The sequence below is a fragment of the Sinohyriopsis cumingii genome, unplaced genomic scaffold, assembly GCF_028554795.1.
Source record: "Sinohyriopsis cumingii isolate HCF-2022 unplaced genomic scaffold, ASM2855479v2 utg001387l, whole genome shotgun sequence".
In the NCBI taxonomy this organism is placed as follows: domain Eukaryota; kingdom Metazoa; phylum Mollusca; class Bivalvia; order Unionida; family Unionidae; genus Sinohyriopsis; species Sinohyriopsis cumingii.
In genome coordinates, this window is record NW_028315991.1 from 148,107 (window position 1) to 160,525 (window position 12,419).

General features: G+C 44.9%; 1 protein-coding gene across 1 annotated transcript in view; it reads right to left on the reverse strand.

Annotated features, from left to right (window-relative positions):
- Positions 1-11,236, reverse strand: part of LOC149772584 (atrial natriuretic peptide receptor 1-like) — a 102,345-nt gene extending 91,109 nt beyond the window's left edge. Inside the window, exon 1 of the mRNA XM_089947617.1 lies at positions 10,801-11,236. Within this exon, the coding sequence (XP_089803743.1) occupies positions 10,801-11,236 (436 nt within the window). The remainder of the gene's footprint in view (positions 1-10,800) is intronic.
- Between the last annotated feature and the right edge of the window lie 1,183 nt (positions 11,237-12,419).

Here is a 12,419-nt window from a genome sequence, read left to right on the forward strand (position 1 = left end):
CGTTTTCTCGGCGAGATGTTTTCCAATCCACACATAACTGATCGGATGCAGCCCCGCAGCGAGTCGAAACGAGGTCACCTTGGCGAATCCAGTCAGGTCAAAATCGGGCAGCGGTCCATCGATGGATACTCTGGTCATCAACGCAGTCGGATGACCAAATCTTTAAAAATACTCGCTGCACTCTCCGTATCCAAGGAAGCTTCCCGGGTAACACGCGGCCATATCTACCGAGATCATATCGCGGTAATCATACCTGGTATTCCACAGCCCGCCGTGACCGTATTCGACACAGCTTAGTTTGACATCCTCGAGGAATCTATCACTGGTTGGCTTCCACGAGTTTCTGTCTCTGGCTATATGCGCGGCAACACTAGGCACAGTGAAACAGCGAGTCAGCAGCTGATCTATCGAGGAATCATCAACTGAGTATTTTACCGCGAGTGTTCTCATTGTGTGTTGCAACGACTCAGTTCGGTATACTTCTCCGTTGGGTTTTACAAATTGATCGTATTCAGATTCTTCGTCGCTGCTAAATAACCACACCGACAAGGGATCTGTTTTACTCGTTTCATAGATGTAATCAAATATGTTACCGTCGTAGCGCCTCACAACACGATCTCGGGAAAATATCCTAACCGACTCTGTCCAGGCGTGACTGTTGTGATCAATAATTTCAATCGGGGATCCGCGACAATTGTATTTTGACTTATACAGTTCTTCTCCGGTCAACGACTTTACCGTGATGGGAAATCTCAGCGACCTTTCTAGCGCAGCAACATCAGCTATTGTTGCCCCGCTGTCATCGACGCTGCTGGCCCAACCCATTATCTTGGATTTTCTAGCCGGTGTTAAACCGTTGCCTCGCACGGCGTTGCTGAAATGTTCCATTACTCGCTCCGCTACACAATTCAACATCGTTGACATTCGCATCGGAGCGAGTTTACCAATTTCTGTTTTTTTTTAGCGGATATAATCCGTAAACGACCGCAGTTACAGGGTACGCTCTGTTATAATATGGACTATCAATTCCAACAAGCATTCCTGGTCTGCTAGCGCGACTCAACAAAACAGTTTTTCCACCAGCAAGAACAGGATCGCGTTTATCGCGGGTAATCCATTTATCGTTGCCATCCTCGTCAACGACTCCAGTTATAAATTTTATCAACAGCGTGTAGTTGGTATCGCCGAGGTGCTTAATGATGCTACTGGCGCGGTCATCTGACATCTTACCGTCGATGACGTCGCCGACGGGATCATTATCCCCAAATAATTCCTCAAAGATATCATCGACGGAGAGATCGTTGATAATTTTGTACGTCGAAAACACATAAGACGCGCCGTCGTCACGAAATTCTTTTTTCGCCTGCTGGATGATCCTGTTCAGCTTGGTCGGCGTATTTCGTTGCGGATCGCTGGTTAGCTTGTCAAGATCAAATCTTTTCCTGGTTGACCTCGTCGATGGCAACCTATCAAAGTCATTCATATATAACAATAGGGCAAATTATGTTTAATTAAAAAAACATCATATATATATATGCCTGAAAACTATTGTGCGTGGAAAATCATGGGAACCAAAGAGCAGTGCCAGCGTAAATGTGTCGGCGTGTATTGTTTTTCACATAATCAAAATTTCAAGCGAGGATCCAACGGTGGAGTTATTTGCGCGATATGCGGCATTACAGTCCGCGGCAAAACAAAGTTGTGTTTGGGATGTGGCGGTAAACGATTTCGTGAGCTGGCCAGGTATTATCTGCGCAAATACAACCTCGTATACACAGAACAGGAGTACATCAGTGATCACCCGATACACTATTTAAACAAACAAATGCCATCTAGTATAAGCAAATGGAGTTCAGAAGACACCCAATCTACGAAAACTACGAATCTTCCACAGACGGAACGGTTAGACACTGCAGATTAAAAAAACCACTCGAAGTTATTGATAATAACGGTTATAAACGTGTCACGGTTAGGAAATCCGGCAGGGAAAAACGTTATCTTATTCACCGGTTTGTTTTCGAGTGCCATCACGGCCCGATTCCTATGGGATTAGTTATCGACCACATCAATCGAGATAAACTAGATAATCGCTTAACGAATCTAAGAGCAGTTACCCAGAGCGAGAATAGTCGTAACACAGCAAGAGTCGCTCAAAAGCTTCCTCGGAGACCAGTCGTTGCCGTAATGGACTCAGATGAGATAGAATTCCCATCGATGTACTCTGCTGCTAAATATTTTGAGATAAACTCTGGTTCAATATACCGAAATATTAATCTCGAGACAAAAACGGTCTACTCGGAAAAATACGATAAACTCATATCATTCTATGAACCTGATCAGCCTTAACATTATGTTAAAGAAACAAATCAGCTATAGATATATGGACGAGACAACGGTTGCAACACTTATCGATGAAATTAACGCAGTGAAAAAATATACCACATCAAGTGAGATCTTCAGCGCTGACTGGTTGCAAAATCAGTACGATTCTATCTCGGAATCTCGCGCACAAGGCTACAAAACTCACAAGCGCGAGTACAGAACAGCAAAGATGCTTGATAACGAACTCAGGTACAATATTATCTGCCAGCATCGAGATCAAATCAAAGTCTTCGTACCTGTAGCCAAAACGCTAAAATCGATCCTTGACGACATCGGAAAAATATTTGAGCAGGAAAAAATCTCAAGGGTGCTTTCCGATAAACTCGATAAATTACTCATCGACGAATAATAATTGTTGAAAACAATTCTCGGCAACAATTCTCCGAAATAATTTCTCGGCAACAATTACGATAACAATTATTTTATGTAAATTTGCTGCGTTTTGACAAAAAAAATTTACACAACATTTTTTTTTTACGCCGCCGAAAATCAAGTAATTATTTTTACCGCAGTAATTTTTATTCGCTGTTGTATAGATGAAAAACACCTTAGATCCGGAGCAGGTCAAACAAATTCAGCTTCAACGCGGCGTTGTCCCGATCGCTGCCATCGCCAAGCAGTTTCACGTCGGATACAACCGAATTTACGAGATATGGCGCCAACAAGACCCAGAGTCTATTCGGGTAAAGGTTACGACGAAACCAAACCAAACCGAGATAGCGTCGTTGACACGACAGCGAGATTCAGCTGAACAGCGCTACAAGCAACTTGAAGAGAAAACAGCGCAGTTAACCGACTCTAATAACCAGCTCGTAAATGACTTGTTGGTGACCCGCGGAGAATCAGCAAAGCTATCATCGCGGATAGCATTGTATGACACAAAGTGTCACGAATTGCTTGCGGCGCTAACACAGCTAAAAAAAAATAATACTGAACTCGTCGAGAGGGTTCGCAAGTTAAAACAACGGCTAGCGAAGAAAAAGAAACAAAAATCCACAACTAAATCTGAATCGCTCTGCGATTCCCCACGAGGTGTTTCCCCCGATTCCACACAGCGCGATTGGAAGCAACAATTCGGCGAGGTTTTCCGGCGATGATATCAATGACACAGCAGCGTTACCATGATCCGCTCAAGAAGCTTAAGCGCGTCGACGTCGCGGCCAGGGCGTGATTTAGTTTCTTGATAATCTGCGTTAAAACGCGTTACGTTGAAACTAGAATAGGTAATTCTCGCAAACAAAGATTTACCGCTGTCAAACAAAAAACCATCATAGTCGATAACGATTTCGCGTCGAGGTTGACGCGACGCGTTTTCGCGGAGGGGTTCCATCGAAACACAAAGTGTTTTAACGATTTCGTGAAGCCAACGCAGATCATCATCAGAGATATCATCGTCGGCGCGATCACGCCACGTTAACATGTCAAAAACAGAGTTATATTTGCGTCCCACTACGATGATTGTTGTGTCGATCACACATGAAAATTTCATTGCGTTATATTTAGGCAAACTATATTTGTTTAAATGCTATATCAGGGTATATTTTCCCCCGCGAGAACGTCCGTCAACTGCGGCAACGACAAGCACGAATGTGCGTAGTTCAAAATTTCATCATCGCTGAAGAACACGACGACGTCGCCGTGGTCACGCAGCCGCGCGATATCATCGTGACGCAGCAGCATGCTATCGGTACCGCCATCAGATACTCGTATTCGAGTGTCTCTCAGCGGGTATGCGGTTCCATCATAGTTTCGTGCAAATGCAGCCCTGATCGCGTCGGCAAGTTCTCGCCGGTCAAGTATGGTTACGCGGACATGCTGATATGTCATTGCTATCGTATAGTGATTTATTTAATATAGTTGATCACGACGTGACTGCCCTTGATTGTTATCCCGGCGTTTCCCACCGGGCTATCATCGGAATCGCTTTCGGAATCACTCAGCGATTCGTCACTGGAGTCGCTCTGTGTGGAAACACTTTGTGTGGAATCGCTCTGCGATTCAAATTCAGATTCGTAACCGGGGTCGTAAATGGATTCCCAATCTGAATCGCTGTCTGTGAAGTCGCTGTCGCTGCATGAAGACATTATATGTTACGCGAGCGATATTGCTAATTGAAAATCCTCTAGGATGAAAGTTTTAAGACTTTACCAACAGGTTTATGCTGATCGTTTCCTCGCGCAGGTCCAGCAGTCGCTGTTGTTGGTCAGTGACTTTAAAATTTATTCTTGTCAGCGTCGGGTTATGACATCGTAGAAACACCGGATTAATTGGCTCCTGCACAATCAAAAACCCAGGCGGTTGTGTGGGGGTAAATGAATAAAGTATAAAACCCTGCCGGGCTTGATTTGATTCACCAACGTCCACGCTGTAACTGCCATCGATGACGTCACACACAAGATTGACCGCGACCACGTCGGTGATGTTCACAATTCCCGGAGAGATGTGCCGGCCATCGCCGGATGTGCTGTTGTCGCGTTTCAGGATGTCAGGTTCCGGGAATGATCGCTTGTACGCGGCAAGGATCTCATCGAAGGATTTATTGATGAGATCAGAGAGTGATTTTTTCAATTCGGGTACTCTATATCCGGGAAATTTGTAATTTGGTAAATTATCTCTTGATCCCGGAAAAAACGAATAAAATTCATCCTTCACGGGGGCATCAATTACCGCCTGAATCATCCGCTGGTTAAAATATTCCATGTCGTCGACTAGTTGATTTAATGCTTCGATGTACTTGATGATTTCGTCGCGTGAACCGGATGGGTTGGAAATATGTTCCTGAAACAATTTTTGTAGGCGCCTTAGATATGTTTCAAAATATCGATTCATTTCGCGGATACCATCTCCATACTGAAGAATATCAATAGCGCGGAAAAGTTTCCTCCAATACGTCGTCGTCGTCGGCGAATCAACATTGGGTTCCTCCTCCGTACTAAAATCCACCTGGGACCAACAGGCCTGACACCCTCCTTCTCGATATACTGAGCCTTCGAATTTGGATTTCTCATATCAGATAACAATTCAAGGTATGGGAGCGACGGGGACACATCGTGGTATGATTTTTTGTCGGAAAGATAATCTGATTTTACAGGTTCTGGTGGACGCGGTTTTACATCAGGAGCGTCCGCTGCCCACCCTAGCACGGCTTTGATTGAACTGTTGTAAATGTCAACGGCGTAACCCGGCGTTGAGATTTCGATGATCGTTGACAGCGTTGGCTCGTGCGCTGATATGCTAATCTTTGCTTCGCTGCCAGTGACACGTTTTATTTGACGCTGTATTTCTTTGTTGATTTCTTCTATCTGATAACTCCCAGTGGGAAGCGTAATAGTATTCCAATCCCGGGTTCCATCAGCGTTATTTTGATACGAAAAAACAAACGAATTATTCGGCGATTGTCCGTGAAATGATGTTGACCTGATGTTGGGCCAGCTGTGATACACACGTAATTGTGCTAGCGCGATTTCGGTAACTGGAATTGCAGTTGGAAAATTAATTCCGAATTCGGGTTGCGTCGACGACACTGATATCATTGATGTTTTTACCGGATTTGTATTCGCGGCTATGTCGAGCAACGCTTGTCGTTCCATCGTTATTGTTGTAGTTGGCTTTTAAATGAAAACAGTAGTCGCTGTAGCACGCGGACATCAGCGCAAACTCGGAATCTGATATGCTATTGTCGTCGACGCTAGATGATATCAGCGATGACAGCCTCTGGTAGGCGCTGTTGGCCACGCTAGATAGTTGTTGATATTCGTGTAGTTTTGTCGTCGCGCACGAAGATATTTTTTTCGCAATGATGTTGGCGACTTCCGCAACTGACGTTGAGGCTGAAATTGTGATTGTGATCGCGATTGCAGCAGTTACCGGAGTTAGCGCAGACAATAGCACACCAGTGGATGCAACCATCGCGGATACCGAGTACACTGCGATGTCCAGCGCGGTCACACGGCGTTTGTATTTTTTTATTTTTGTTGCGCATCTGTCGATTGCCATTCGCGTACCTGATTGTATCGATATTGTTGAGCATCTGGTGTCGCTGACATTTATTTAAAATCGCCAGCGATTTTCAATTACGCGGTAACCAATTGAGGAGTTGTTGCGACGAATTCCAAACACCACCAGTAAGATGCTGCGGTTAAACTATCATCTTCGGCTTCAAGCATAAATGTTTCCTCGGTTCCGCTGTTTAGTATTACAGTGCAAACCCCGGAATACTTATCAGTGGAGTGTCTCCAGGGATATGTTGTGAAGATTTCAAACTTAGCAGCGGAAAACACAGACAGCCTGTACACACCGGTGGCTGTTGCTGTGTATTTGATAGTGTTATTTTGTCGTGACCATGTTGCAAACCCCGATGATACCGTGAACACGATGTTGGTGATGTGCCCGGGAGTAACTGCAGCGGGAACCTTAATCAGACTGGTTTTGTTAACGATATCAGGAATTCCCGATACGATATCCTGCTGTGTTTGTTTGATCGTGTCAATGTTGGTTTTGATTTCAGAAAGCTTCATATCGACGACTGGAGGATTCCCAAAGAACTTATTTGCGGTCCTAGCATCTTCTTGATAGTTTCTTTGAACTCTTCTAAACGCGGTTACGTGGACATCATACTCTGCACGCAGCGTATCTAGTTTACCGTTGACGATGTCTACGTATTGTTTGTTTGACGCATCCTGGTCGGATTCGGGATTCGCTAACGCGGTTATTTTGTTGCCGCTCATGCGGAGTTCGCCGGTCATTGTATCGCCGGATTTTATTACTCTGTCGCTGACTAGGCCAACAACGAGTTTGTACTGCGCGTCGACGTATTGTTTGTTTGCGGCATCTTCGGGACCTATTGGATCCGCTAACACAGTTATTTTGTTATTATTCATGCTGAGTTCGCCGGTCATTATATCACCGGTCTTCGCTACACGTTCCCGGGCGACTTTTCGTGCATCATCTCGCAGCATCGCAATTGATATCGACGAATCTCTGATTTTGCCGCCGTCAGCGAATACAACGATGTTGTCCGGGACAGCTCCAGAAACTTTGATAATTATGTCACCCAGTTTAACATTACTGGTTTTTAGTTTCCCGTGTGTGTCCTGAAAAATAACAACCTCATCTGGTTCAACTCCGGTCAACGTTAAGAGATTATCAACGTCATCTTTGGTCGCATACTTCGATAAATCGACGTCTTCGTGGGGCTGTTCGGTTCTGCTTGATCTTCCGTAAATGTCAACCATTATTTGTTACCGCCGTTTTCAAATGTGGTGTATTTGTGCACGACTTTGTGAGGAGGCATTGATGGTTTTTTTGATATCGCATCAAGGACGTTTAGCACCTGCTGCCCACAGATGGGCGGATCGGTTAGTGTTTGGGTTGGCAGGGTTGACTGCCAGACGGGAATTGGAAACCCTTGGACGTACCTGAGAAACTCAACTGGCGGTGCTAACCCGTACGAATCGAAATAGATGATTCCACGTGGATCGATCGAGTAAGCAACCCAATGAGTTCCAGGACCTTCTCGGTTGTCAAGGTTGATAATTCCTGTCTCGACGCGTTTTGGTCGCACTGGTAATTCGTCTCGCATAAATACGCCACGGAATTTTTTTATACGCAGTTGCTTGACAGCGTCGAGTAAATCGAAGTTGGACGCTGGAAGCGTTTTTAAAACCGCTTTGGGTACCATGACGCTGGAGTTCCCGGTAGTCTGAGACCGCGGCCTGTTTTTTTATAACCCGATCCTTGCGACATTGCCCTCAGAGCTTGTAGCGCTACTGCCTTAGCTGGGTCAGGAACCCCAGTGCTAGTTTGAATCAGAGATTGAAGCGCTCTAGAAGCAAGCGATGGTGCTCTAGAAGTAAGCGATGGTGTTATCCTAACTCGCAGCCTAGGTTGATTAAGTGCTCTAGAAGCAAGTAATGGTACCATTGCCATTGCCAATGGTGCTATTTGTGATATATTTCCACCTCGTATGTTATATCCCTGTCCAAGTGCCTTTTTGAGACCGATTCCTGCTGCGGTCCCAACTGCTCCTAGCGCTGCGGCTTTTGCTGCGGCGGCTAACGCTGGTGCTGCTGCTGCGGCAATTATTGGAATGAGTGGAAATATTCCGCCGGATTTAATCATGTCACGGACAGCTGTGGCGGTAAAATCAAGTCTGATTCCGGTTCCCGATGCTCTTGCGCGATTAATTTGATTAAGCTGTGTTTGAGTAACCGACAACTTATTTTGACCACCACTAAGTTGTGCGTGTTTAAGTGTTATTGACGCTCCAGAAGCGGATGCTTGCTTGGATTTTAGTTTGTTGATCTGACCAGGAGTCAACGCGACGTTGGCGTGATGATATGACATTTTATTTAACAGGGATTGGTCTAATTGAAATTTACAGGTTTTCCACTGGTGCATCAATGACTCTCATCCTGCCGCCAGTACCCTCGAGCAACATTGCTTTATCGGAAAGTATAACCGCGACGGCTCTGTAATTGGCTATAGCTCCTCTATTCACGGTAGCCCTAAAGTGAATATCAACGACAGACTGTCTGGCTAAATCGAGATGCTCCAGCGAGAAGTAATAGATTGGATACTGAGATATAAAATCCAATTGTGATATTTGCAAACCAGTGTCGATATTTAGATCACGCGCCAGATACTTTGTCAACCGATGATATGCGCGAGCAACGTGGTTGTTAGTGAAATTTAAGTGTATATCTTCGGATGGTTCTTGATGACCATTTATCCTCAGAGAAACGTCAGTGACACCAAGCTGATCAAATATCATGTGTGATCGTGTTTGTGAGTTTAATCGTGCAACATCCGGAAAAGCAATGAAAATATGCCTCGGTACTGAAACCCCCTGCTGTGTTGCTATATTCCACGTGAACAAACCATTGACGTTACTTTGAATACTATCTGTGGTTGTTGTAAGCCACTGTATCAGCGTTTTGCCACCTTGATCCATAAAGGAAAGCAGTCGCTGTTCTTGGGCAAGCGCAGGGGACAGCACTGGCATCCACAGTGACAGTTTTGTTATTTCTACTTTACCTTCATCACCTATAGGTCGCCACAGCGCATCACTGTCGTCGCCTTTTCTAACAAGCACGACTGTATGCTTTGCCCCGAAAATTACCTTTCTGACCCCCCGGCAAAATCCAAAGATATGAGACAGTGGGATTGCACACGAAAAACTTCTGCTAGCGCCCCTTAGCGCTAATCTACGCGTCGCAAACCCCAAGTTATATTCTGCATTAGCGCCGTGAACCACCGGCCACACATCAGCGTCATTATTATCGGCAAAGTTTCTTGGTCGTCTAATATTGTACTGATCACTGTTAGGGTAATCAGTGTTATCCTTGGCAAACATCATTGTTGGGCCGATTGATCTTGTGTAATCGTCGGAATATCTCGCTAAACCAATTATTGTTGTGGCAACATCGACATCCTTCTGAATCGCTTCGATGTTTTTTCCATCAATCATGTAGATGGCACTATCATTCCGCCATAATTCCGTTGTTGACAAAACCGACTTTAACGGCACCCCCGTAGTCTGTGCCGTCGGCGTCTTTTATAATTTTCCCTTCTGCCTCGATAAATGCTTCAGCGGGCAGGAAATATCTGCTGGTGTCCTGAACCTGAAGCTCAATTCGCCCCCGCCTATTTGGTTCTCTTGCGTCATACGAATAATACTGATAATCACGTACCGACTCGTTCTTGGAGACTGGCGCATCTACGTCGAATGCGGTGTCAGACTCATATTTGTACATTTTATTGTAAAAGTTATCGTCTAAAACGAAGGCCGCTTTCCGCGACCAAACTCGTATTTATTTGCTCGGGGATTTCGTTGACCAGCGCGGCCAGCCTTTGATTTGCGGCCTCGTTTATTACTTTACTGACACTCGCTGACATATCTGCGGTGGCTGGTAATGCTACCTTTGGAGGTTTTTTCTGCGTACCAATCGTGATAGTTTGTCCTTGACCCACGAGACTGCCTTGCCGGCAGCGCTACCAGCGGCGCTAAGAGCGCTATCTTTAACAACGTCAAAAGCTTTTGCTCCCAATTGTTTTACGAGCGGAATTGCTTTAGGTGCCACTCCAGTAAAGAATTTTGTGGCAACATCACCGAAACCGTCTCCGTAAGTCATCCTGTATACGGGCAGTCGTGAATTTACTACGTGGACCATGACTGGTCTGCGCTCGGGATCGTGTACTAACATTTTATTTATTTGCTATTTCTCTAATCGTCGATAAGCTCATCAATAAGTTCGCGATAGATGGGCGCGTCCATGATGCCACTACGAAATAGTCGCTGACAGATATCTGCGGCTTCATTAATTATTTCTGGCGAGTTGTTTCCGGCGCGTTTTCCTCCGATGAGCACTTCTAACCGAGATACATCATTGACAATATTATCAGGGCAAGCAATAAAACCAGACCCGGTTTTAGGTTCCAGCAACCCCAATTCTTCAAAAACATCTTCCTTCGGATCAGAGTAAGACGGCGCTTGACTCTCTTTTTTAGGTTTTTCACGCTGTTTAGGTGGTTTAGATGCCTGTGCCGCAACTTTCTTTTGCTCCTTCTCTTGTACTTTCGCGATCTTTTGTTCTTCCTTTGCTTTTTTAGCTTGATCTCTTAACTTTTTATTATACCCAACTATACCCGTTTTTATGTAATTATAAGTATCATCAACTTTAGATATTCTGGAATAACCTCGATTTATTTTATACACATAATCAGCCCACTCGGACTGAGACATACCCTTGACAGCTTCTGGTTTTAAAAATTCGTGTCTGAGACGATAATTATCAACAATCCAAACAGAAAAATCTCTAACATCATCTGCGTCCCTCAATGGAATATTTTTCATTTTGTCGACGCCGTCTTCGGTAAATTTGTCCATAAATGTTTCCTTGACAGTTGCAAGTGGACCTACTGCACCCGGATCAGCTGCGGCTGCTGCTTGTTGTTTTATTACCTGAAGCAAACCCTGCTCTGGTTCCCCACCCTCAATTGCAGCCTCTTCTTTAGTTCGTCCTTTGATTGCAGTTAAAACTTTTCCAGTGACTGAATTGATAGGTTTAAATAGTTCCGCTCTGGTCGTCGCAAAGCCTTCCTAAATTTGCTGTCGTTGCTGTAATTTTTCTCTGACACTATCTTGCACAGGAAGAAATTTTTTTATTGCTTCAAGTCGTTCTCGAGCTAGTCTAGCGGAATGTGCTTCTCCAATGTTGGCCATTATTGTTAACCCAAATTTTTAATTCCTTAGTTAACAATTTGTGAGCAGCAGGGAGGGCCAAATCCACAATGGGTTTCGTGGGCAACCGCAGCGCAATAACGTATCAACCGCGCTGACTATCCCGTGAAACCCGTTATTTTAACGCGCAGACATCTCTATTGTCGATGCTAAACGAGGAAGGGTTTGTATCCGTAAATGCGGGATACTGTTGTAAATTAATTGGTGGAACTGGTTGTTTGGTCTGGAAACCTTGTCCGATTCGCCCTCCCTGCTGCTAGTCGCAAGTGTCACCACGCCAACGCCAGTCACAACTCTTCCAGTCACATCGGTCCCACAGAAAATCATCTTGTGGCAGCGACACGTCAGGGACAATAACCCCTGAACTATGAATAATCAAGTTTTTGTTCAATATTATCTTATGACAATGTGTGTGTGTGTGTGTGTGATTCGGATTTTTAACGTAGCTTTAACAAGTTTTCAGTCAATTCGCTATGATGTCTGCAGTGTGACAGTTTATTTTGAGGTCTAGCACTGGGGAATCATGCAGCAGACATGTAGCATCATGTATCACCCAGTCACATTATTCTGACACCAGTCCGATCAGTGCTGCCACTAACCTTTTAATGCTGAGCGCTAAGCGTGGCAGCTGTTAGTACCATTTTTGTAAGTCTTTGGTATGACTCGGCCGGGGATCGAACCCATGACCTGCCGCATCTGAGGCGGACGTTCTAACCACTAGGCCACTGGAGCGGTTATCTAATAACAGATCTGTGGATCTATTGCCCAACAACGGACTGTTGCGCTGCATGACCAA